Source organism: Populus nigra, chromosome 15, assembly GCF_951802175.1.
Source record: "Populus nigra chromosome 15, ddPopNigr1.1, whole genome shotgun sequence".
In the NCBI taxonomy this organism is placed as follows: Eukaryota; Viridiplantae; Streptophyta; class Magnoliopsida; order Malpighiales; family Salicaceae; genus Populus; species Populus nigra.
In genome coordinates this window covers 11363114-11390137 of record NC_084866.1, presented here as the reverse complement: position 1 = coordinate 11390137, position 27024 = coordinate 11363114, and the positions used below count along the sequence as shown (strand labels likewise).

Here is a 27024-nt window from a genome sequence, read left to right as displayed (position 1 = left end):
CCCGGGAGAAAAATCTGCCTATAAACAGTGAAACGTGAGAGCGGATGAACAATATCAACACAGTGAAAAGGTGTTTTTTCTTTTGGGTTAATGTTAATGTTACTGTTAAATGGAGCACCATACGCAAGTTCATCGAATGCAAGTGTGCTTGTATCCTCGTGAACGGCTTTGGGTGAAGAGGTTGCTTTACGTATACTAACTCAGAATTGTTTTGCTGAATGTGATAAAAAGAAAGAATGACATTCTCGGAAAGAGAGCACTGAAGACATTTTGTTTCTGCATTTGGTCGGAAGTGATGAAGAGAAGGGAGCCTCACCCGCCGATCTTGATGAGGTGAAAGTACACAAACAGAAACACGACGCTCTGTATTCAAGGGAATTGACGATGCTGGTTATATTATCTACTAGCCTGTAAATCCATGTTAATAGAAAGATTTTTTGCTACACTGTTTCCATCTCTGGTAGCCTGCATATATATTCCCCTTTCCTGATATAGCTCAGCATGCCCTTTGGAGCTTTGGGCAACTTGCAGCACCAGAAAAGAGTGGTGATAAGCAAGCACTCAATTTGGTCAATATGACTACAGTGATGATGGTTGCAGTGTTTGTCATTAAATTATCTTCAAAATTTCTGGTTTCATACTTGAAAAATGACATCGCTATGGTCTTAAATAGCAAGCAAGCTTTCATCTGATTATGAACAAAGAAAGGTTAATATTTTGGAAGCACAAGAATCAGAAATAGCTAAAAGTTAGCCATCTTTTTTTTAGAGAGAACATTAGCTATTTTTATCTACATAAAAATTAAAATATGAAATATTTCATCATCGATATACTTACTATAGGAGCTAGGAACACAGTTGATGTTTTAATATTTGAACTAACATGGATCATCTAAACGCTACAAAGCTACCTGTTGCTTTACAACCAGGACCGAATATTTTTCAGTGGTATCCATAGATGCGAGCAGGCTTCCAATGACACCAAGCTCCGGGTATTCACTCATATCGTCAAGACCTGCTGTTTGTGGTGTTTGTATATCTTTCCGTCTCCCAACAATAAAAAGGTCGTATTTATCTAGCATAGATCGAATTGTCTTTGAAGTTTCCAGGCCATCGCTTACCCTCTCTTCAATGTAATCCACTGTTTCATGCTCTGTGTAGTCATGCATAATATAGTTCAACGCCTGAGAATCTAGCATGCTATCCGGATTAATTTCGAGCTCATCAGTTGAGGGAATGAAGCGAGCGATTTTTATGCTGATGTTCCTATTCTGGGACATGCGTTTAGCTAACACAAGAGCTTCTTGATCATCGTTGCCTCCGAAGAATATCACAACAACAAGAAGGGATGGCCCTCTTGATGATTCCAAGAAAATGGACTTTACTTGATTCCCACGGTCAATGAGGATCCCTACAGAGCACGGTGCTCTCTCAAGGACACAGCAATTTAGAGTCCTCAGAGTAGAGTCCTCTGATTCAATAGACCCATCAACAAGCCATTTTTTATGAAATGGAAGCACTAAAAAACATGCAAGTTCATCCAATGCAAGTGTGCATATGTCCTCGTGCATGAATTTGGGTGGAGAGATTGCTGTGAAGACATTTACAGAAACTGCGTCGCGATAATTTTGTTGGAAGTGTTTAAAAGAGAGAATGACATTCCCAGAGATGGAGTGCAGAGAGACCGTTTTTTTCTGCATTTGGTGAGAAATGAACATAGGGGAGGCTCGGCCACTGATCTTGATGAGGTGAAGTACACTAACAGAAAATGGGCTCTGTATAGTTGGACACAAGGATTTGATAAAATTGATGATGATGGTTGTGTTATCTGGTCTGTAAATGCATGTTAGTATGCGGAGCTCTTTGCTATGCATAATGTTTCTCTTCTGATAACCTGCATACTTCCTTGACGGATCATAAACCCAGTTCACAACGAATGATGAGATCGTTGCTGACAATAGAACTGTAATTACCAAGAAAGCGAACATCCCCTCTGTCAGAATCTGCCCTTGATCAAGTTGAAAACAAAATGAGAAAACAATAATGCAAAGTTAGACGTTAGAGAGCTATATATATATATAATAACAATGAGCAATTAATAATGCTGCAAAAATTAATACAGGTAACATGGAAGGTTGATCAACATACCCCTAGTTCTCTCATGAAAGTAAATGAGCCAAGCTCAACGATTCCTTTGGTACTTATCAGGAAAGCAAGTGCCAAGGCATCCTGTTTTGGCAACTTGAAATACAAGAGAGGTACCAGGTAAGCACCGAATTTGGCCAAGATGACTACAAAGACGACGATAGCAGTGCTCTTCAGTATATAGTCATCAAAATCAATCTTTAGGAGATCTGCTCCCATCGTGCACATGGCCATAAAAAGAGGTACGAGCACTCCAGTGACAATGCATTCGATCTTCTCGACTACAGCTGATGCAAGTGGAGGTCCTGCTGGTACAGCTAATCCGAAAACAAGTGATCCAAGGAACACATTTAGACCAATATAATTAAATAATGCACCAGAAGCCAAGGCACCGAAAATGATGATGTCTGTGTATAAATCTTTCACAGGCCTTCCTTTGGGTGTTTGTTTGATCACCCAGAACATTGCCGGCCTCACCACATATAAAACGACAACAAGAAAGGCTACAGATATTACAACGCTTTCGATAGCTGCTTGTGCTCGCTGCTTGTAGGCAATGCCTATAAAGAAAGCAACTAGTGCAAGAACCTGGGTCAGCATTTCACTGGTTAGCACTGAAGACAGTCCAAGTCTCCCAAGTTCAGAATTCGTCAGTTTAAGGTCACCGATGAAGCTACAGATGACAGGAAATGGAGTCATAGATTGCACTAACATCACCAAGATGAGTGAGAGCCTGTCTAGTTTGTCGAGATTCCAGTACTTGCTGGCCATCCTCGCAGTTACCCCACCAAGTACTACAGGAATCACCATAGATAATATACCACTGTAGATTGCCATTTTCCCTGTTTTTCTTACCAAGGCTATATCCATCTTAATTCCATTTATAAATCCAAAGAGTTGGTAACCCAATCCAGCCAATGTGCCAAGTATTTGTTTACTGTCGACAGTTAAAAAGATCCTTGTGTAATCTGATTGGTGTCCAAGGCCTGTTGTTCCAACGATCACTCCAGCCTAAAACACAAATCAATCACAAAATTGCAGTAAATAATTGCAATGAGCTGCTCTATCATATAGTCTTTCATATTGAGAGTTAGAAACATTTAACATTCAGAAATTAAGCTACCAGTAAAATTCTTTGATGCCAGATTGTGTTAAAAATTCACAAGCCAGCAAAACATGTATATGAAGAAGAAATCTGCTTGATATAAAAGAATGGCAATCTCATATAGTTTAATCCCTATATACACGGCATGATCACTTTTTGGCCATCCCATATGGTTCTAAGAAAGAAATGCATAATTTGAATTACATTACAGAAATAAAAATGGACAAGAGAGGCACAGGACTTAAAGAAATAAGGATAATGAAGACGTACAAGAATCTGCGAAACCAAGATATGGATGCCGTATCGCTTAAGAATGAAATGACAACCATGGCTGATGAGAAATATTGCAAACATATGCAGCTCCAATATTGGCAACGAAGCGGTCAGCGAATGCTCATTTTGAAGCCAACCATTTGAATTTACATTTGGTGGTATGCTTGTGCATTTTGTCGTCTGTGTTTTATTTAAATGTACTCCTCCTGTCGTATGATTCGAATGAAGATCCATCTGGCCACGGCCACCGGACCAGGGTGATGAAGAAGAGGAAGAGGAAGAGGAAGAGGAAGAGGAAGCGGGAATATGGAAACAAAAGAGGTGTGTTTTCTCTCCTATGCATCATTTTTAATTTCTTGCTAACATAGAGTTTCTTAGGATTCAAGAATGGATGAGTTGCGCTGTATTTTTTTGCTTTTAACAACAAATTAACTAAATGACCTCTTCAACAAATATTAACTTTTTATTAATTTCCAATAACACGACACATAAAATTGCATGAAGTCAGGGCCAGATCCTATATATGGAATACGATGCCAATTATATGCGTTGTCCACACTGGAAAGACCGTGAAAATGTCTAAAAAGCTGCGGGAGAATCCTTGCAAATATTTCAAGAGCGCAGCAAATAGCTTTTTCTAGGCTTCCTTGCAAAAAGAATTGAAAGGCCTTTGACTTGATAAACCTCCTGACTTGGATTAATATTGAAGAAGCTTAACATATGCAGTAGTGCTTGCTTGGTACTAATTTTTTTTTTAATTAACATGGAAGTTTAAGTCGGCTTGCGTGTATCTTGATAAATTCTACGAATCCTGAAATTAATGATTATGTAAGTCTCCAATGACTCTGAAATTTGTGAAACCGGTGATTTCTAGAAAACAAATATAGAATTTGACCAGTTAAACTATATTACTCAAAATCAATACTTGATAGTATTGTTGTTTCCAATAAAGAAATAGAATAATCTTTGGATTAAAAAATATTCATATATAACATATGGATTTCATTTATTGTATTTTTGTAAGGGTTTTTATAATATATCCATAATATTTTATATTTTTATTTTAAAAGTTTAGAAGATTATTATTAGTTTTAAATACATGATACATTTTTTTTCTCACTCCTTTTTCTTTCCATTCCTTTCCTTTCTCCTCCTCCTTCCTCTCTCTCCCTCTCCATTCCTAAATGATTTAAAGTGAGTATATAAATTATATCCTTTTTCATGTTCCTTTTTACACATACCATAAATTACATAAAAATAGAGATTATTTTGTGAAAAATTCAAGTTGTAAGAACTGAGTTAATTAACATAATTGAGAATGGAGAGGATAAGGGTTGAATGCTAGTAGTTGCTTTAGTTTTTTAAATCATGGCATGCAATATGTTATTTATCACTTTTTTTTTTATTAAAAGATAAAACTGTTAGACCCGCAAGCACTTGGCCTATTAAGCACTCATGGGCCTGACTCTTTGGTGACATTTATTTTTCTTTTATCTTTTCCTAAACACTTCAAAAGAATTTATCGGCTCACTTATTTTTAAGTTTTGACATGGTTGTTTAATGCTATTATAAATTTTTATTTAAATTTTAATAATTGTTTTTCAATTATTATGTATTTGATCTAAAAATAATAATACTAATAATAAATTATTTATAAAAAATCAATTGAAATCAATTTTTTATAATTAAAATGTTTAAATAAATTTGGAACATGATTTTATAATATTTATAATTTTTTAAGCTTTCAATAACACAAAATATTGGAATAATATTTTGATATTTTAAAAAAAACTTGCTTTAATAATTTTTTTTTTACAAAAACAATGTTTTTAGTTAAAAATATCATGTTGGCTATTATAAACAAGAGATACATTGATAGAAAAAAAATATTTTTATGAAGAGAAAATTCAAAACAAATGTATTTTTTAGGGAAAAAAACTAGTTTTTTTTACTTAAAGTTGACCTTTTTCATTTCCTTTTACTCATTTCTCATTGAACAATCCCGCAAATAAAAAAAAATTGTTGTCAAAACAAAAAAAAATTACAAGAATGAGAAGAAGATTTTTTTAAAAAATAATAATATTTTCTCCATGATTGTATGTGTTTTCTTTTTTTGTGTATTGTTTTTGTTTTGTAGTTTTATATAATTACATAAAGAGTAGCTTCAAAAATGTTCCACGCAGTAGCTCGTGAGCTGTAAGCTATTTTTATCTTTTTAATACATTCATGTAAAAATTATTAATTATTTATTTTTATGGATTTTTTTATTTAAAATTGCTTTTAATATTTTGATGAGTTATTAGTTACAAAATAATAGTTCTGATAAAAAAAAAAAGAGAACCCATTAATAAGATAAAAGGGTTTTGATAAAGGAAATATATATGGTTTTTTTTATCCTTCATTGATTTTTTTAATTGCTCTGAGTTATTATCCAATAAGGAACATAGCTAATAAAAGACATTATATTTTTTATTTAGAAAATAAATTGATAAGAAAATGGGAAATATTAGAAAATTACTTTCTTTTCAATGAGATTCTAGGTACTACTTTTTTTTAACACAAAATAAGTTTTATTGCCATATAAATAAATAAAGAGAATTTGGAGCAGCTCTTTTCGAAATCAAATATCTTCATTTCATTTGGATATATTTTTTATCAGCTTTTCACTTTATACTTTAATTAATTTTATTTCGAGATCAGAGTTCATTTTTTTTTTCCTGCATTAATGATTAACTTTTGATTTAACCCCGGGCCGGCGTAACAAGGGTAATTAGTTGGCTAATGACACTCTAATTGAAAGAAACAAAATTTATTTTCTTTAGCAATAGTTGGCCACAACATTGATCTATAAAATTACCTTGTGATTGGTAGGGTTAGACGGTGCTTGTTAGTTACGTCCATAGAGAGGGGGCGGCTCTAGAGATTTAATTTCCTAGCAAATATATATAGGTGTTGGTAGTGCTTTGACTCCTCAGTTGGAATTCGTTTATAACTTTACTTCTATTTTATATATATATATACTGTGATGGAAATGAATGTTTTTAGGTTAATTAATTTGGGTATTAAGTACTGAGGCTGTTGGTTTTGATTTTTATAATGATTTGTTACATTAAAAATAATTTAATAAATTTTTCAAGAATGCTAATCTCAAGATTAGAATTAAAATGTTCATCATTAATATGAACATATATGCTTGCTTGAAAGAGACTTCTGGTGTTTATCCAGTAGAAAATCACATATTATGATCGAGTGTTTGAACAAGACAAGAAGAGAGAGAGTAGTCCTCCAGTGTAATTTTATTCTACCAACAGGAAAAGTATTATTTCAGTAAATTAATATCATAATATAGTGGAAAATGTCAGATTTTCCACATATGATGCTTTTTATGGCAACAATAATAATATCAGTACTTATTAATTTCTTCTCGCCAACATCCTGCTGGTAGCTTCAAGTAATTTCTCTTTTGATGACTTCAAACTCTGTAAATCAAAACGAAGAATTGTATTCATACATAAGAGAAACAAATTAAATAAATATACATGCTAGCTAGAAGAAGTGATAAGTTAGGCTTACTGGGTGTAATCAATGTTAATTTTTCCAGCGTTAAGGTCAGCAATCTGAGAGAAGGCTTCTTGAGAGAGATCAATGGTTGCTTGACATCCGGGGGATGGGCATCGATCAACAATCTTGACAGTGACGCTGCCATCTTTGCAAGGCTGAGGAACACCGGCGTTTGTAGGACCTTGGCAGGTCACCTTGTACATTCTCCCGCATGCAGCACCATTGTCCCAAAGTCCATCGCTTGCAGCCGCTATCAGCACACCCTGATCTTGGTATCCATAGCATGCAGATGCTGTAGTGTTGCCCAGAAAATAAATGAATGAATGAGTTTAACCATTGATTAGATGCCTAGCTACATCATCACACATTTATTTATTCTGATTCTCTCAAAATATAAAGAAACATGTTCAAAGTCTTATATATATGATTCTGATCAGAATACTCACGAACATAAACGTTGTAGTAAGTGGCAGTCCCGGAAATGGCAGAAGCTACTGAGACCAGGCTGATGACAAGCCCCATAAAAAACAACACACGGGTAGCAGTTGCCATGTCTACTTGCTGTGATTTTCTTATTTGATAAACACTCAGAAGTTATCTCACAAAACTATTTTGATGTATGGTTGCCTGTGAATCAAATTAATGAGTTAGGGTTTCCTTTTATAGGAGGAGATCTAGACCAATCGCTGTCACTGCTAACGGTCTTAACACGCATCTTTGGTACCAGAAATCACTGACTTTTACACAACTTGTTGAGCCATCAAGGAAAGACTAAGGGCATTGCTATATATGATAACCCAGATAAAAGGTTACAAAACTTGAGAAAAATTGTACTATTTTGTTAAGAAAATAATATAAATTATATTTTAAAATTTTAATGATAGCTTAAGAGATGGAATTAAAGTCATTCTTTAACGTGACTCTCAGTTAGGCAGAGAGGCTACTCTCCCTCCACCCATCAATGTCCCCCAAGAATTGAGAAATTTGTCAAAGCATCTACACACGCGATAGACCCTCGTTTTGCCTGAGTGTAGGGGGCTCCCTAAACAGAATCTATTGTGCTTAGGCCTCCTTCAAGGTAAGGGACACCGGAGCCGGGGGAGCAGTAGAGGCTTTCATGCACCCTCAGGCTAAGGGCTTAATCGTATACTTATATATAAACACCCATTGAGAGAGGGCTAGGGGGGTTAGAAGACAACCTTGTAATTTTAATTTAATAACAATTTTCTTTTCGTTGAACTAATGACATTGTTATTTTAAAGGGAATCATCCATTTTTAATTTCATGATGAGAATATTGATCGGTCCTTGAATCAACCCATTTAGATTTTATATTGTATTTAGATGTATTTTAATTCGATCCATTTAAATTTTTATATGAAAATTGATTGTCTCTTGATTTGATCTTTTTAAATTTTATGTTGAGGGTAATCTTTTAGTAATAAGATTGTTTTTTACATTATGAATTATATCTAACAAGGTTACAATTTATTCATGTACATAACTTTTATTATTATTATTCGAGAAAACCTCATCTTTGAAAAACGTACTTTGTGGATTCAGGTGAGCGAGTAAAACCTCGACTACCTCAGGCTCTTACAAGAGATGCACACCCTAACTCGAACTCGAGATCTGCTGTGCAGATCTCAAGCTCTTTATCATCATGCTATGCCTCTTGAAAACTTCATGTACATAACCCTAATACCGTGAATGTAAATCCGATCTTTTGTTTCCATGTTGCTTTGAAGTCAGTTTATTTATAATTAAGATTTGAAGACTCGGTTTTATTTGCTATTTTTCATTTTAATTATTCTTACAATAGATTGTTAATTATTCTGCAATTGAGTTAATATTTACGAATACAACACTTTTACAGTTTTGAGAACTGTATTTAGTTATTTTGCATAAAACAAATCTCCTTAAGTTACGTAACGAATAGGGTATTATTATTCATCGAAACATTTAGCCCTTTTTTTTGAAAAAAAAATAAAAACAAATCCGATGGCGACGTGCAAAGTCTTGGTTCATTCCAAGAAAAATATGGAATGGAAGAACAGAAAACGTCTCAATGCGGGATAGAATATTCCAAAAAAAAAAACCCTTGAAATATTGCATAGTTTTTGGCGTTAATTGGTGACATGTGGAACCTTCGAAGTTAACCTTTCAAACATCTAACCATGTGAAGCGAATGGCGCAGTCAATAGCCATCCCAGACTTCAGAATAATCCAGGATACAATTTCCACAAAACCTTTGAAATATTGCATAGTTTTTGGCTTTAATTGGTAACATGTGGAACCTTTGAAGTTAACCTCTCAAACAATACATATCTAGCCATGTCAAGCTATTGGCAAAGTCAATACTCTTGCCGACTGCTCGTAGTAATTGTGTTTTAAAATATTTTTTATTTAAAATAATATTTTTTATTTTTTAAAAAATTATTTTTAACATCAACATATAAAAACGATATAAAAATACTAAAAAATATTAATTTTCAATAAAAAATAAAAAAATATTTTATTTTAAAATATTTTCAAAATACAAAAAAAAAAAAAAAAAAGGTCAATTTCATTTAACGTGCGGTGCAGGGTACAAGAGAAAGTTTGAAATATCATCATTAATTCCCTTTCTTTATTTCTCACACACTTTTGTATAACTTTATTTATAGTGTGCTTTACAAAGAGCAAAAAATCTATCCAACATAAAGAAAAGAAATCAAGATTCAATTCCAAAAGTTCCCCACACACGTTTCAAATAAAAAGAAATCCCATTCATCCTTCTCTCTCTTTTCAATTCCGATAAAAAAAAAACTTTTCTCCTTTCTTTTTTTTCACTTTTTTTTAATATATATGAATTTTATTTTTCGTTTATTTATTTCTCAATAAAACAATTTCTACATTATTTTTATTTTATTTCCTTAAATTTTAATTATTGAGATTTGGATATCATCAAGTTGACAATTGTTTTTGGATTCTATTAATAATGACTTAAATTTTCATTTTTTTTATTGAGCTTTTAGACTTTTTGTTTGTATTGAATTTGATTGTTGAGTTTGGATAACTCATTCTCAGTTTGACTAAGTTCTAGGCTCTCAAGCCTTAAGATTATAGCCCCAAAATGTAGAGAAATAAGTAGAGAGAAATATGATATTTTCTAAAAAGTTTATATTTTTTTTTAATTTCACTTTTTTTATTTTTTAAATTTTTAAATTTGATCTTCATTCATTTGATTATCATTTATTTTGTTTGAGATTATTTTTTAGATTTTTATTTTTATAATTTCATCGTCTATGAGTTTTTTTTATCAAGTTTGATCCTTTTTTTTATTGTTATTTTTTTCTTTGGAAAGTTTTTGAAATTGAAAATTTTTACAATTTCATCCTTCAAAATTAAATTGATTCGAAATTAAGTTTCTTAATCTAATATGGGTCAAAGACTCAATGGGTTGCAAGTTTTAAATATTAGACTGGGTTTAAAAGGTTTGTCCAGTTGGCTTGAGTTTTTTTTTCTTTTTTAAAACTAATATTTTTAATTCTTACCCTTGTTTTTAGAGATTTACTTTATTATTTTTTAAAGATTTGCCTTCTATGAAATTAGTCTTGAGTTCATGACCAGAGTCATTGCTTTCAAAGGTTAACGTGGGTTAACTTTTGTGTTTTTTTAAAATTGATTTATTTCAATTTCATCTTTCAACATTTAATTTATTTGAAATTGATATTTCTATCCTTTTTTTTTCTTTCCTTTCTATTGAGTTACCTCGATTTCGTGTTCATGGTCACGAAGTTTGCAGGTTAACCCAGGTTGAATCTGATTTTTTTTATGGATTGACTTTTTTTTTTGTCTTTTTTAAAATTGATTTATTAGAAATTTTTCTATGTGCTTTTTTTTTCATTTCCTTTTTATTGGGTTATCTCAATCACATGTCCATGGTCGCAGGGTTTACGGGTTAACCCATATTGACTCATTTTTTTCCGTTGCTTTTTTAAATTAAATTTTTTTTCCTTCAACATTAAAATATTATTTGATAATTGAGTTTCATGATTTTATTTAATTTACTTTTAAACATGGTCGCCTTGGTATGATCACGACCAAGTCAAAAATTTTGCATCTTGACCTAGGTGGGCTCAAATCAATTTTTTTACCTTTTTTTAATTAATATGTTTTTTTTATTTTTATCTTTCAACATTTTATTTGCTAGAAATTGAGCTTCAGATTGTTTTTTTATTTTTTTTCTATAGAGTTATCGTGTTCTCATTTGATTTATTAAGAATTGATCTTAAAAAAACTTTTTCTATGTTTTTTTTTATAAAATTATCTCAATCTTATATCAAAAGTCATTAAGTTTGCTAGCTAGCTCATTTTAATTGGGGATTTTATTTTAGTTTTATTTACTCTTTAATATTAAATTATTTGATAATCCAAATAAACTCAAGTTGGGGCTATTTTTACTTTTTTTAGTTGTTATTTTTTTCCAGATTATTTGTTATTATTATATTTTTTTAATCTTATTATTCAAATTATCAATTGAAACCAATAGCTCCAGTGCTCCACGCTGAAAAACTAAACTAGCATTTTTTATGTAAAAAATAAATAAATTATACACCCGCGTGTGATTAATTGATTGGTCAATCCCAGGCACTGACTAATCGGTCCTTTTCCTTGGAAACGTGGGACCCATCAAAACTGGAGCAACAATCCATGAAACGACTGAGGAGAGCACATAGAGATATATAAAATGGCAAATACGTGAAAGGACAGGGGAGCTGTAGCCCCTACGTTTTTAATAACATTACACTTTGGTCCATGTTCTTTTAAGAGTTTCAATTTCACTCTTATGATGCATAAATAGGCGTCTTCATATAAGTAGCATAATTTGGCATTGATCTTTGATTTTTAATAATATATTTATGTGTATTTATGAAGTAAAATCTCTGACGTAGTGACAAGTCAATACATTTTTATATAATGAACGCCTTTATATTATTTAACAGGTTAATAATTTAATATATAAGATGGAAGAAAACAATTGTTCTAAACTCAGAGTCTTTATAAAATCATTTTAATAATCTATTATTATTATTATTATTTATTTGTTTATTTTTTGTTTTTTTGTTAAACAAAAAACTTATTGAAAATATATTAAAATAATTGATGGGTTTACCTATCTCATGACTTAATATTCTATTTAGTAATATAGTGTATGATATTTTTTTAAAAGTCTTTTTTAATTGAAAATATATTAAAATAATTTTTTTAGAGTTTTTATTTTTATTTTTTACATCAACACATTAAAATCATAAAAAAAAATTAAAAAACATTAATTTGAAATTTTTTTAAAATAAAAAAGCAATTAAAAAAATACATTAGAGAACAAAAGTTAAAATAGTGCCAAGTGCCAAACAGACACTCACAATTCTAATGGTCTACCTATCTAATAACTTAGCATTTTCTTGTCTTGTATTTATTTTTATATTTTTTGGTTATGATAAGAACTCTTGTAAGTGTGTATTTAGCATTATCATAGTTTTTATGATTATAATTTTAAAACATAAATTAAAAAAATATAAATTATAGCTTTCTAGAATAGGATTTCAGATGAAATTTTTCAATAAAACCATACAAAACTGTGGCATGTATATCTTTAAAACAATGGTTAAAATAAAATATAATTTCAACAATACCTCATTCTTTTACCAAGCAAACCATAAAGGCTACCTTATCATCCAATATAGAAGAAACTAATGTCGAGTTTGTTTCATGTAAAATGGTTTGTTAAGAATTATTTTTTAAATTTTTTTAAATTTATTTATTATTAGAAAAATTTGGTTAATAAAAAATATTTTTTAGTCAAATAAAAATTTGACTTGATTTTCAGTAAAATATTTGTCTTTTATTTTAAGTAGAAAACACTTTCTAGAAGTTATAAGAATTCAAAAATATCTTGTTATTTGTTAATTATATTAATATTGATCCTCAAATCTTTTGATTGTTATATATTTTATTTTAAATTTATTTTTTTCAATCTCATTTCTTAGAATTTAATTTGATTTGATTTTTATACCAATTTCTATCCTTATTATTTTGATTGTTATTTGTTTTTTTTATCCTTTTATTAATTAAAATTTCTTATTTATCCAATTTGGTCTCCATTTTTTATTGCTATTTATTTTATTTGAAATAATTTATGAAATTAAGGATTTTTTTTTAATTTCACCATCTTTTAATTTTTTATCTATCATATTTGGTTTTGATTCTTTTTATTGTTATTAGTTTTATTTGAAATAATTTATGAAATAATTTTTTTTTAATTTCATTATCTTTCAACTTTTTTATCAGGCATATTTAGTCTCATTCTTTTAATAAATTTGAAAAAAAATAAAATATTAATAAGTTATTTTTTATAACATAGCCAAATACTAAAAAGTATTTTTCAAATTATTTTTCATGACAATACTAAATGTAAAAAGATAATTTATTTTTCATGAATTTATTTTTTATAAAAACTAATTTATTTTTTTAAAAAAACTACTTTCTCATAAATAAACTATACTAAATATGGGTTTTGTGTTAAAATAGTCAGATATCCAACGCATAAAACAACATGCAAGCATTACGAAATCATCACCTTGACAAATAGCTACCTATTTATTAATTTAGTTTTCATTTATTATCGTGTTAACTATTATTTGTTAAAATATTTTTTATATCTAAATATATTTTTCAAAATATTTAAAAATATCTGAATCATATTTTTTTCATCGAAAGCTTTCAGTATTCAAAACCGCCTTTTTCTGCCCATAGAAAGAAAGAAAACAAAGTGGAGTCATAAAAACCGCACTTCTCTTTTTCTTCTTTTCTCATACTCATCTCTTGGACCCAACTTTTGTAGTTACCAAAAACCTTTTCCTTTTCATTCAGTCGCATCCATCTGTAACCATGCCTCCCCCTCACCACCACCATGATCACCACCGTACACACGGTGGAGCACCACCAAAACCAAACCAAGAGTTTCTTTCTTTAATCTTGAAAGCCATAATAATGACTGCAATAACCATCTTTTTTTTCCTATTCCTTGGCGTTGCCGCCATCCTCCTCCTCTTTGCCACCTCCGCACTCCACCGCCACTCGACTACATCCTCCAATTCCCCGAAGGCGTTGCCTCTCAAAGACTTAAAGAAGCTCCCAAGATTCAGATTTTCGACTAAGACGAGACCCGAAACGGGTGCTGATCAAAGTTCATGTGTGGTTTGTCTTGAAGAGATAAAGCAAGGGCAGTGGTGTAGAAACCTTGTTGGCTGCGGTCATGTGTTTCATAGGAAATGTGTGGACGCGTGGCTTGTTAAGGTTTCTGCATGTCCTATTTGCAGGACGCGAGTTGAATTGGATCAGGGCGTAAAAGATAGGCCATTGTGGGACTTTGTTTGGAGAAATGAATTGAGGGTTTGGTAGCATTTTCTTTTTCTCTATCTAATTGTAAGTTCTTGTTAAATTTTGATCCCCTCTTCTTTTTTTGTACGTATGTTATTAGATTTTTGGTTTTATAAATAGACGAATGGTATCAACTTTCAAATCCATGTATTTGATCATGAATTGCAGCATGCTTGTTCGGTCGATAATTCTCTTCATGATATATGCTCTGTTTTGAATACGAAATCTGATTTTGGTGGTTGGATTCTTGATTGTAATTCTAACGCGACTACTTTGATCGGTCAGAAATGAAAGGTTGGTGCTTTTAACAGGTCAGAGCTCAATTACTTTCCTTTGAATTGTCTGTGGAGACCGCATGAAAGGTTGTCTGTGCTTGATGAATTTATTACAGTTCTTTTCCAAATGGATATGCTTATTCATGATCGAAATGAATTTAGTGGCTGCATACAGTAGGAATTCTGCAAATTGATGAGGACAGGCTAAATTTTTATTTCCCAGTACATGAAATGGTTGCTCACGAATATTTCTTAACTCAATCAAATTAGAGTAACATTAAAATCTATTAACCCCATTTCATAACCTCTAAAGAAGTCAATAATTACCTCAATGTAGTGGTAATAAAACACTACATAATACATTCATACTTAAACAAAAACTTATTCCATTTCATTAGAGTAATTGTTGCTTTTAAGCGGCTATCCACCTACTCCTAGGATATTTCTGTGTTCTTAAGTGTTTCTATCCAAGCAAACAGAAATACAGAACAGCAAATAGCTTGGAGTTCAAAAGAAAAAAGATATCATCAATATAAGCTGCATAACATCATGAAATTCTTACCAGTCTGCTTCTTTCGTCACCAACTAATTTTACAACATCAGATTAGCTTTTCTTATACGAGAGAGTATCTTTTGACTGAGATAATCATCTCTCTCTCTCTAGTATTTTTTACTGTTACATAGAGAAATTAGATTTGACTTTGAATACACCTGTTTTCATTTGATCTCATTTCTTCTTATTTGTTCATCTTGGTGATTTCCTTTTGTTGCTGGTTTTTGAATCTGCTGTTTGGTGCTGGATTTTGATTACTGTAATAGATAGTTGCCAATATGTCGAGCTTGAGCTTGCTTTTGTGTTGATCTTTGTTGTGACTGCTCTTGATCTATTCTACGAGATTCCCCTACTCTGCTTTTGCCTTTTGCTAAACTTATTGTTTGCCTGGATTTTGGGTCATGATCTAACGCTGTGGCCAGTTGGGAAAACAATTGCTGAGAAGAGGGTACAATACGATGCTGTGGTTGAGTAGTGAAATCACATGTTACATTGCATTTCTTTTATTTTTAGGCATTAATGGATTGGTGCTTGGGGAATGATTCTCCTTGCTGTGTTATGCATGTTCTTGTGGCTTCTAAGTCATACATTTCATTTCTAAGAATTTATGGCGGAGTTAATTGTTGGAATGGGGAATCCTTCTTTTCTTGTTGTCACTGCATAACTTTGATATCTTGTTTCCTTTGGTTTTATGCGATGAACCTCTTCTCCCTTTAGTGAAATTTGATTCTTGAGGCTACCCCATTTGTAAGTGGCCTTGGCGAAATAACTAGTTCAGTGCAGATCCTTTGAACTGAAGTGCAAAAACTGTATTATACTATACGATGGCCTCTGAATATGAAGTAAAATCTTGGGATTTTAGTGCTTGGCGTGCTACTTCATAGGATAAAGATTTTTTTCATGCTGGTTTAACTAAGACCCTGTCAGGACTTGCCAAAAATATAAAAAACACGATGATCCTGTTAGGGAACCGCCACTTTCTTGAATTTCCATACAAAAATTAGCGTCATATAATCTTGAGCTTCGGTTACTACTCCTTTTAAGAAATATTTTACAACATCTAGTTTATCCCGGTATTCAATATGATTTGTTAAAATAGAAAAGGATTTTGAAATTTGATTCTTGAACCATTCGATATCACCCTGTTTCCTAAAAGATAGTTAACAAGGATGGAAGAAAAGGAGATATCAGGCTGGATAGAACGCGGATATCTCAAAATTTGATTCTTTCTCACATGAAGCTGGATTTCCGAAAAGAATACTGACTGATTGCTGCATCTGCTCTCCTCCCATTCTAAGATTTTCATTGCGATATGCATCTGGTGAATTGTTGTTTAAAGCTTGGATCTTTGTGGGAAAAACAGGGGGGGGGGGGGGGGGCTGGAAAAAAAAATCAGAGAGTACAGTGCTCTGAGGAGAGCTACATGGATTCAACATTTTTTTTAGTTTTATTTTTAATTTTTAATTTAATTTAATATTGGTTGATAAAAAAAACATATGATTAATTGACTGGTTAATCCCAATCACCCAAGCGTATCATTTTCTTTGACACGTGGGACCCATCAAAACTGGAGCCATAACCCATCAAACGATTGAGGAGCGCCCATAGATATTTGTCTCTCTCTATATATATATATATGGTGGCAGATCTTGAAGGGACAGGTGACCAGTTTGAATAACATTACACTTTGGTCCATGTGCTGTTAAGAGTTTACAATTTTATTTTTATATTGAGTAAATTCATTTAATCAGTTGTCTTCGTATAAAAGAATAGCATAATCTTACATTGATCCTTGATTTTTTTTTTTATTCACGTGGGGTGTCCGGGCCAGCTTGCGCGCACCACGACTATTCCCCACGGCCCACTGGACATCCTGCAAGCTCAGGGGCAGGTTAGGCACCGCGGGGGTGACAGGCGTGCACATAGAGGGTCAAACCCGGGACGGGGGTGGAACAAGTCACACGGTTGACCACAACAGCTAAGCCCTCAAGTGCGATCCTTGATTTTTAATAATATAAGTCATGTGTTTTTATGGGGTGAAATCATAGTTTTGAAACACAACCCCGTCCGGTGGGTCAACCTGGGACCCGGCCGATCCCGGGCTAAAACTGGACCAGGTTGATGAAAAAATAAAAAAAGTCATGACTCGGTGTGACCCGGACGACCCGGCAAAACCCGGTTGTAACCTGTTGATTTTTGTTTTTTTTTTACTAAAACGATGCTGTTTTAAAATTTTTTAAAAAATAAAGATTGATTTGATTAAAACCCAGTAATCAGATCAAAACCGGTAATCCGATCAAAATCTAAAATCCAAATCTTAAATCAGGCGAGGTTTAAAAAATATAGGTAGGTGAAATCTCTTAAATTACTCGACAAGTCAATATATATTTAAAAAGGTAACGCCTTTATATATATGTGTCTCTCGAAAGTATAACCCATCACTAAATATGTGTGTAAACGACCATACATATACATGTATTCCTCAAAAGTTTGCACAAGTTATTTAATCAACTTTAGAGTTAAAATTATATTCTTGGCTAACTCTAGATTATTTTTTTAACATTTTAAAGAATATAAAAAGGTTAAAAAAAATCTTTTAAATTTATAGCCCGCTAGACTCTATCAAGATTAATTTTAAAATTAAGATTAATTTTGGAACACAATAACTTTGTTGCAACAAACAATTATATTAAAAAAAATGCAGTGAAAGAAATAATTGGTTAATAACCATTCAAGTATATTAACGTAGGGAATTCGCTACGAAGTTTATCTTCATTATCATCATTCTTATTCTCATCCAACTAAACTAAACAATTTGAATTCTATTTCTGTTGTTTTATGCATAAAACGACGACGGCGACGGCGACAGCATATCAATCTATCCATCCATCAGGATATTCGATCAAGAGTACATATTTTATATAACAAAAACGTGCCGTCTTAAGGAAATATCTGATTAAAAATCATGAAGATTTTAGAAAGATAATTCAAGACGAGAACGCCCTGTTGCAATTCTATGGGTCTAGTCTACGGATACAATAACTTTACGTTTTCTTGTCATTTTGTTTTTTCTAAGGACAAGGACTGCTGTAAAGGAACCTACCTCCGACCTACCTAGCTAGGTCCATCTCATCCAATGCAGAAGAAACTACACGTAGGTTTTGCGTGAGAATGGTGACAGATCCTCCGCGTAAACCAGCATGCGAACACATTGCGACTTCAGATCGACATTCTACGTTCTGACTATAGCCGCCCTTTTCTACCCACAGAAAGAAGAAAGTGGAATGATAAAAAACGCACTCCTCTTTCTTCTTCTCTCATATTCTATAAATTGGACCCCATTTTTGGAGTCACACCAAAAACCTTTTCAGTCTGACCATTTCCTTTTCGTTCATTAACTTCCATCTGTAACCATGTCTCCTCCTCCTCATCACCACGGTGGTGCACCACCAAAACCAAACCGGAAGTTTATTTTTCTTGTCCTGAAAGCCATAGTAATGATCGCAATAACCATCCTTTTTTTCGTGCTCCTTGGTGTTGCCGCCATCCTCCTCCTCATTCCCACCGCCGCACTCCACCGCCACTCGACTCCATCCTCCAATCCCCCAAAGGGGTTTCCTCTCAAAGACTTAAAGAAGCTCCCAAGATTCAGATTCTCGACTAAGACGACACCTGAAACGGGTGCTGATCAAAGTTCATGTGTGGTTTGTCTTGAAGATATAGAGCAAGGGCAGTGGTGTAGAAACCTTGTTGGCTGTGGTCATGTCTTGCATATGAAATGTGTGGATAGTTGGCTTGTTAAGGTTTCTGCGTGTCCTATTTGCAGGACAAGAGTTGAATTTGATCAAGGCGTAAAAGATAGGCCATCGTGGGACTTTGTTTGGAAAACTGAATTGAATATTGGTAGAATTTTCTCTTTCTTTTTCTAATCGACAACGCTACAGAGCGAGTGGCCCTTCTAGGCGGGCAGCTTTGTGGCAACACTCCGGATTCGCTCCGCCTTACAGCCTTGCTTCCCATTGTAATTGCCATAAGTTCTTGTTAAATCTTGAGTCCTTTTATTTTTTATTTTTTTGTATGTACGTTATCGAATTTTTGGTTAATAAATAAACCAACAGTACCAACTATCAAATCCATTTATTTGATTATGAATTGCAGCATGCTTGTCTTGGTCGATAATTCTCTTCAACTATCAAATCCATTTATTTGATTATGAATTGCAGCATGCTTGTCTTGGTCGATAATTCTCTTCATGGTATATGCTCTGTTTTGAATATGAAATGTGATTTTCGTTGTTGGATTCTTGATTATAATTCAAATGCGGCTAGTGTGATTGGTCAGAAATGAATTTAGACACGATTTCTGATTCTAAGAGGTCAGAACTCGATTATTTTCCTTTGAATTGTCTTTGGCGACCACATGAAAGGTTGGTGCTTGATGAATTTGTTGACCAGACTTCGACATTATTAGGAAGAAATTATTTTTTTTCCAAATGGATTTACTTATTCATAATCAAAATGAACTTAGTGCCTGATTGAAAGGCATGCAGTACGAATTCTGCAAATTGATGAGGATAAGATAAATTTATTTCCCAGTATATGAAATGTTTACTCGATCTACTGGATAGAAAGCTGTTATGTCCAAATTTGGTTCGTACTCAAATGCAGCTGGATTTTCAAAAAGAACAGGGTGGGCTGGTGGGTTATTTAAGCAGAGTATTCTGCAACGTGCCTGTTGACTGATAGTTGCGTCTGCTCTCCTTTTTTTTTTTTTTTAATTATTATTAATGTGGATATTTGAGATAACTTGAACGTATCTCGACTAATCTCAATAGCCCTGAAGTTAACGATCATATAAACCTCCAATAACTATCATATTAGCAATTATAGGACTTGAATCTAAAATAATAATAAAAAAAAAATTTTTAGTCTCAAACTTTTATCACTAGACCACCTACTATAAGGATGCTCTCCTCCCACTCTTGATAGGCAATGTGGTGTAATAGTTGTAAAATCTTCGTTGCGATTGCGGTGAATTGTTGTCTAAGCTTGAACTTTTTGGATCGCTTGGTTATTCAACCCTCTGGAATCCGGTTGCCTGTCAATGAATTCTTCAGAATTAGTGCTAATGCCACTTGTAATTTTCATGGATTGTGAATCATGTTGATGCTATGACCCGGTAGATAAAAGTTTTGCTGGGAGAAGGGTATACAATATACTTGATAAAAAATCTTACTTCTGGAAGGGTGACAGTAGAAAAGAATGCAAAGAACAGCAGCCAGTTGCATTATATTTCTATTTTTCTCAGGCTTCAATGGATTCTCAAGGTGTTAAGCTGTTTCCCATTTTCTTATCTTCAATTATAGTTTTTGAAATCTAGCATGTAGCTGAGTTCATTTAAAGAAGGAACCTTTTTATCTTGATGTCACTGCATAGCTTGGAGATTGTGTTCCCCTCGATTTCTTAACCAATAAAGTACCCTCTTTGCGCCTACTTCTTAATTACCACCGATTGTATTTGATTCTTTAAGAATCTCTTTTTTGAAGTGTATTTTGGAGAGAAAAACTGCTTTGTGTGCAGATTGTTTGAATTAAAACGTAAAGAACAGTATTTGGGAATGCTTGTTCTGCTCTCATGATGTGCTGTCTTCATAGGACGCAATGACACATGACTATTTTTCCACTTCATGATTTAACAACTGATCGTATTGGACAGCAGCATGTTTCTTGATCTAGATAGCTACAGGAATTAACTTCATGTTCTCTTGAACCATAAATCGATTTTTTTTTCAAAGATGGTTCCTAGATTTATTATAATGAAAAAATTTCGATTCTTGACCTATTGAACTTGTTAAGCTATCATATCATTTCAATCCTTATGCTGGCGGGGTTGGTTTGAGTGGGGACTATTCTGAGTTTCTGACCTGTATCCATTGACTGTTATCAGGCCTCCCGACAGATCATGCACGAAGACTTGGTCCTTCCTGCATTGGCTCACTGGAATGGCGGATTCAGGCTTATCTTTATGATCCTCCTTCCACGCTCATTTTAAGCTGCCTTTTCACATCACCCGCGAGAGGCTGTGTATTTAGTTGTTGCACAGCATTTGTGGACTTTACTTTGCCTAGGGTTGAACTCTCATTGTCCTCTACGCAATTGAGTTCCACCTATGATGGATCAAGAACCTACGATCAGTAGGGAAGCGACTATAAATCAGTGTTCCCGCAAGTTTCTAATTTCACGAACTCTTCGCACACTTATGGATTTCCGCTTGATCATCCACAAGAAATCATGACTAGGAATTATCAGCTCTAGCCAACCAAATCGACACCTTTTTCATGAGCTGGAGATATGTTTTATGTGTATTAATGTTCACGTCACAGGTCAAGTTCTAGTCCTTTGGATTGGAGCTAAAATATTAAGAATCATCACCCAGCTCTCAGTAATGTAGGGAGCAATCTTATTCTCAGAAGTATTGAATTTGAGATTACTGGTATTCACTGGGATTTACTTTCAATAATTCTTAAAGTATGATGGAAATGGCTTCCCAGTTTGTTATCGGTGTTATCAAGGGGACAAAGAATGATTAAAGGGAAATTGAGCAGCGTTTCATAGCCTCTCAGGAGACCATTGAATGAAATGAATGGAAATGCAGTAGGGGAAGGCATTAGAAGCAGAGGTGATGATTTTGAAATCAAGGCCATGAAAGAGCTTTTAGGAAGTTTGGAGGTTTTCTAGATGTTATTGAGAGAACACCAACTGCAGCTGGCCGTTTTACTTTTCTTTGCTTGCTTGGTTTCTTCAATGAGCGTTGAACATTCAATGAACAAGGCAAGCACCCTTCATTGTGCTCGGACCGGAGCCAGGATTTCCTCGTTGCACGGCCGGGTTGCTGAGACCACTGCAAAAGTCAACTAGTTAAAAATATTGTGAACTTATTTTATTCGGATGGTCTCTCTAATAAAAAAAAAATTAATTTAATCCAGCTTAATTTATCAAGCCCATGATTTAAAATTTAAAATTAAAATAACCTTAAAAAAACAAAACAATTTATGAAACTCAATTCCCGATCAACCTAATATTGAATAATTAAATTGAAAAAAAAATAGTTTTTAAAAATGACATGAAAAACCAAAGTCAACTTGGGCTAATCTTTGAAACTTATGACCCGGATCATGAGCCCAAGATCGAACCCATAAAAGACAAACCTGAAAAAATCACGAATTCAAATTCTCAATAAACCAAACGCTGATGGATGAAATTGACAAAAAAAAATCAATTAAAAAAGGATGCAAAACAAAACAAATAATAATAAAAAGAATGAGAACAAATTTGACATAAAAATAAAGTGAAACCAAATGTTAAATGATGAAATTGAAAAACAAAATCAATTAAGAAAGTGATAAAATAAAATAAATAGCAATCAAAAGAATAAATACTAAATTTAATATAAAAATTATATAAAATTAAATGCCGATGGATGAAATTAAAAAAGATTAAAAAAATAGTGGTTAAAAGAATGAAGATTTAATTTGATACAAAAACAAAATGACAAGATATTTTTCAACTTTGATAGGCCAATGTGAATCTTACGGAGAAGAGATAGAAGAGAGGAAGGAGAATAAAAAAAAAAGATCGTTAGAGCTCTATTGTCAAGTCTTCATCGACACATGTCGAACCACAGGGAATAATAGAAGTGTTCCATAAAACTAACTCATCCGTAATATTTGAATTATTTAACCTGACCCAATCCATCAAATTCAGAAGGTAAAAACCCGGTCCGAAAAAAATAAAAATAAATGTATGAGAAGGATTGAATTTGAAGAAAAGAAAAGTAGTAGGGCATTAATTAATTAAGAATGAGGGGATGAGGGAAAAATAGGGAAAAAAACTTAATTTAATGGGTCAGTGTGTAAAATTAGAAAATCTAGGCTATATAAATGCCTAACTTTCTTCTCTTAGCTGGCGGTTTTCAAGCTAAAGAAAGGGGAGGGATTCTTAAATTTTCTTTCAAATTCTTGACAAATTCACTCAAAAAGAAGAGAAATTAAGCGTAATTAAGGAAGTTCAGATATCTTTAGGGTTCAAAAGGGGGTAATTAAGGGTTATATAGTTATTTTAAAGAGAGAGAAAAAAGATCAAAAGCTAAGGTTTAGGGAGAAAGAGAAGAGAACTTAGAGTTTTCTTTCCTTCCATCCTTAAAACATCTTTCTATTAAGGTGAGGCTATGAAGTTAGATTAGCAACAGGGAACCACATCACGCGCATAAGCGTCAAGAAAGTGTTCAACACCTTGAAATAACCTATCAATCTATTTCAATAATTCGTAGAATCAATTTCCTTTGATTGTAATTTTAGTGTAAAATTATGAAATAAAAAGATAAAATAATGCCATATCAAATGGACCTATCGAAAGATTATTTCCTGGATAATGGAAATAACACTCTGTCGAATGAGCGAGTTGAGAGATTATTTCCTAGTTAATAGAACTAATGCTCTGTCGAATTAGAATCTTGTTGGTTTAACCACTTGTGCCGATATGAGGGGTTAGACTTGCAAGTTCTGAGAATGAGCCAAAATATTTATGGGTTCAGAAAAATACTTTTTTTGGAAAATGAGTGCCTATGATTTTTGTATAAGAGGAAGAATTATGTAACAATTATCTTCATTATCATCGTCTAGACCATGGTTGTTAAAAATGTGTTTTAACTCGTAAAATCGTACGATTTTACGAGTTAAAACCCATAAAACGTGTAAAAACGGAGGCAAAACTCGAAAATCATTAAAATCGCATAAAAAATGTTCAAAATCACATAAAATCGTAACAACTCGCAAAAACGTTAAAAACAATACGTTTTCACGACTTAACCTATATGTCACCGGACCAATTGACCAAATGCAAAATTAGAAATGCAAAAATTTTTGACTTCGTCCCTGTCTCACCCAATTCCCACCCGACTAGGCCACCACCCTCACCCTACCAGTGACTTCGTCTCTGTCTCACACTCCCTAACTCCAGACTTCGTCCAATCGTCCCCTCCCCTCTCTGTCTCCTACTCTCTCAGTCTCCCTGAGGACCCTGACTCCCTTCCCCTTTCCCCAGTAAATTCATAAATCACTTCCCCCCTAATCCGGAGTGTTCTTGGCGAGACGAAGGTAAGAATTGATTCTCAATCCCAAGCTTTGTTTTTTTCTGTCTAATGGTGGTGATTAGAGACAAAAAATGATCTAGATATGCTATGAAATTCACTGTTTATCTTCTGTGAAACCTCACACTCACACCTATGCTCTGTTTGATCTTGTTTGCTTTATTGTTGCAGATTCAGCGAAGCAAGGAAGCAACGAAGCATTCCAATTTCCAGGATTGCAAGTATTTTGTAAATCCAAAAACTGCAAACTTTAGGACAATTGATGCACCTGTTTGGAATGCCTTTTGCATTTAATTTATCTAGGCTTTTTGTGTATTACTGGATAGCAATTTAATACGGACTGCATCTCTCAAATGGTATCATCTTGCAAGGCTTTGATTTCATGATAATTGGTTTGCACTGTATTGAGTGTATTCTGTTTTCCTTTTTTCATAAGAGAGAGTGTAACTGTGTAACCATTTGCATGCTTTGACATTGCACTTGTTCTTTCATATTTCCTTGTCAGAATCGTGTCCAAGATATAACCTAGATGCTACGAGTTGATGATTACTACACTAGTTTTTTGTTTTAGTGATTGAGGCATTTCATTAAGCTTTATGCATTTTAAGTAAATGTGATGAACAATCAGTTTTTTGCCAGTATATTAATCAGTTAAATGCGATGAACAATCATTTTAAGTAACGCAATTGGTCTCCTTTAGCTTTCTTATTCCTTTATTCTGCCAAATCATGCAAATGTGCACCCATTCCACTGCCATTTTTAGCTTGATCTTGATACATGGAGTTGTTGGCTTTGGAAACTTCTTAATCACTGTCCTGATCTACCTAGTGATATATAACCTTTAGGCTTGTCTAGGCATGCTTATACTTAAACTTTTATTGTCTACTGTTCAGATTGCTTAAATTTTCCCCACAAGAGTGGTTTTGAACTGTAGGATACATGACATCTAAGAAAACTACAAGTGGCAATAAACTTGACGTGGGATGGCAATATGGTATAGATGTTGACAAGAATTCAAAAGGAGTGCAGTGCAAGTTTTGTCAGAAAATTATTAGTGGAGGCATTTACCGTTTCAAGCATCATTTGACTTGCATTCGAAAGGATGTTGAGTCATGCCAACAAGTACCAGAAGATGTAAAGAAGATAATTTTAAATGTTCTGGTGAAAAATCAAGAAGAATCTGAGAATAAAAGAAAGGCTTTCCAATATATTAGAAAAGATGAAGATAATGATGAAGGGAATGAAATTACCTCAGTGGACAAAGAAAATAGAGTAGCGAGTGGGAGTGAAAGTACACAAACCACCATCAATCAGCTGCTAAAAAAGCATCTTAGAGAAGAAGCATGTTGACAAATTGCAAGATTTTTCTACACCAGTGCAATTCCATTTAACTGTATGAAAAACCCTGAATTTGTTAAGGCACTTGAATTGGTTGTAAAACATGGGCCAGGTTTTAAGCCTCCATCCTACCATGATATTAGAGAGAAGTATTTGAAGCAAGAAGTAGATCATACGATCAACTTGCTTGAGGAGTACAAGTTAGATTGGAAAAAAAACAGGTTGCTCAATAATGTCTGATGGATAGACTGATAAGAAAAGGCGTTTTATTTGCAACTTTTTGGTTAATAGTCCTAAAGGGACAATTTTTTTTACCATTCGTAGATACCTCTAATATATCCAAGACTGCTGATAAAGTATTTGAGATGTTGGATGCTATTGTGGAGAGGATTTGAGAGGAAAATATAGTGCAAGTAGTCACTGACAATGCTGCAAATAATAAGGCAGCAGGGTAATTGTTGATGGGGAAAAGAAAAGGATTGTTTTGGACACCATATGTTGCCCATTGTATTGACTTGATATTGGAAGATTTTGAGAAGAAACTAGAGGTTCATCAAGTAACTATTACTAATGGGAGGAGAATCACCTCATACATATATTCAAGAACTATTCTCATTTTCATGCTTAGACACGTTACAAAAGAAAAGGATTTGATTAGGCCTGCTGCCACTAGATTTGCTACTGCATACTTAAATCTTGGATGTTTGAGTGATTGTAAGATACAGTTGATGACAATATTTACTTCCATCCAATGGAGGTCATATAGGTTTTCAAAAACAAAAGAAGGGAAGCGAATTCAAAGTTGTGTTTTGGACAGCAAGTTTTGGCATGATATTATTATATGTATTAAGGCAGCATATCCTCTGATAAAAGTTCTTCGATTTGTTAATTCATATGAGAAACCAGCTATAGGTTTTATATATGAAGCAATGGATCAAGCAAAAGAGAAGATACAAGTGAATTTTGGTTCTGTGAAAAAAAGGTATTGGTTATATATCTTGCTAATGATTTATTTACTACTATCAGTTGATTATAATGTTTACCAGCTAGGTTATGTAATGTTGATGATAATATTCTTATTTTTATTTTGTAGTTATATGCCTATATGGAATATCATTGATGCAAGATGGGAACTTCAACTTCACAGACCTTTACATGCAGCAACATATTATTTGAATCCTCATTATCATTATAATTCTAATTTT

General features: G+C 33.1%; 4 protein-coding genes across 6 annotated transcripts; 2 read left to right on the top strand and 2 right to left on the bottom strand.

Moving 5' to 3' along the window:
* Positions 1–898: 898 nt before the first annotated feature.
* Positions 899–3603, bottom strand: LOC133674436 (cation/H(+) antiporter 3-like). Its single transcript, XM_062095535.1, has 3 exons — positions 3520–3603; positions 2148–3155; positions 899–2002 (listed from the first exon to the last, which is right to left on the bottom strand). The coding sequence occupies exons 1-3, from the start codon at positions 3601–3603 to the stop codon at positions 899–901; spliced, it is 2196 nt and encodes a 731-aa protein (XP_061951519.1).
* Positions 3604–6816: 3213 nt separating this feature from the next.
* LOC133674912 (EG45-like domain containing protein) lies at positions 6817–7713 on the bottom strand. Its single transcript, XM_062096207.1, has 3 exons — positions 7530–7713; positions 7096–7375; positions 6817–7001 (listed from the first exon to the last, which is right to left on the bottom strand). The coding sequence occupies exons 1-3, from the start codon at positions 7633–7635 to the stop codon at positions 6995–6997; spliced, it is 393 nt and encodes a 130-aa protein (XP_061952191.1). The 5' UTR covers positions 7636–7713; the 3' UTR covers positions 6817–6994.
* A 6171-nt stretch (positions 7714–13884) lies between these two features.
* On the top strand, positions 13885–15991 carry LOC133674175 (RING-H2 finger protein ATL56-like). Of its 3 annotated transcripts, XR_009835153.1 has the most exons (3): positions 13885–14552; positions 14676–14801; positions 15758–15991. XR_009835153.1 is itself a non-coding variant. In XM_062095185.1 (2 exons), the coding sequence occupies exon 1, from the start codon at positions 14016–14018 to the stop codon at positions 14526–14528; it is 513 nt and encodes a 170-aa protein (XP_061951169.1). In that variant the 5' UTR covers positions 13885–14015; the 3' UTR covers positions 14529–14552; positions 14676–15991. The 3 variants fall into 3 exon arrangements, 1 of the variants encoding a protein (XP_061951169.1); XR_009835152.1 differs by having other exon boundaries at positions 13885–14818; XM_062095185.1 differs by having other exon boundaries at positions 14676–15991.
* A 2612-nt stretch (positions 15992–18603) lies between these two features.
* Positions 18604–19492, top strand: LOC133674333 (RING-H2 finger protein ATL56-like). The gene has a single exon (XM_062095377.1). It carries the CDS (start codon positions 18749–18751, stop codon positions 19262–19264), a length of 516 nt encoding a protein of 171 aa, XP_061951361.1. The 5' UTR covers positions 18604–18748; the 3' UTR covers positions 19265–19492.
* The last annotated feature ends 7532 nt before the right edge of the window (positions 19493–27024 follow it).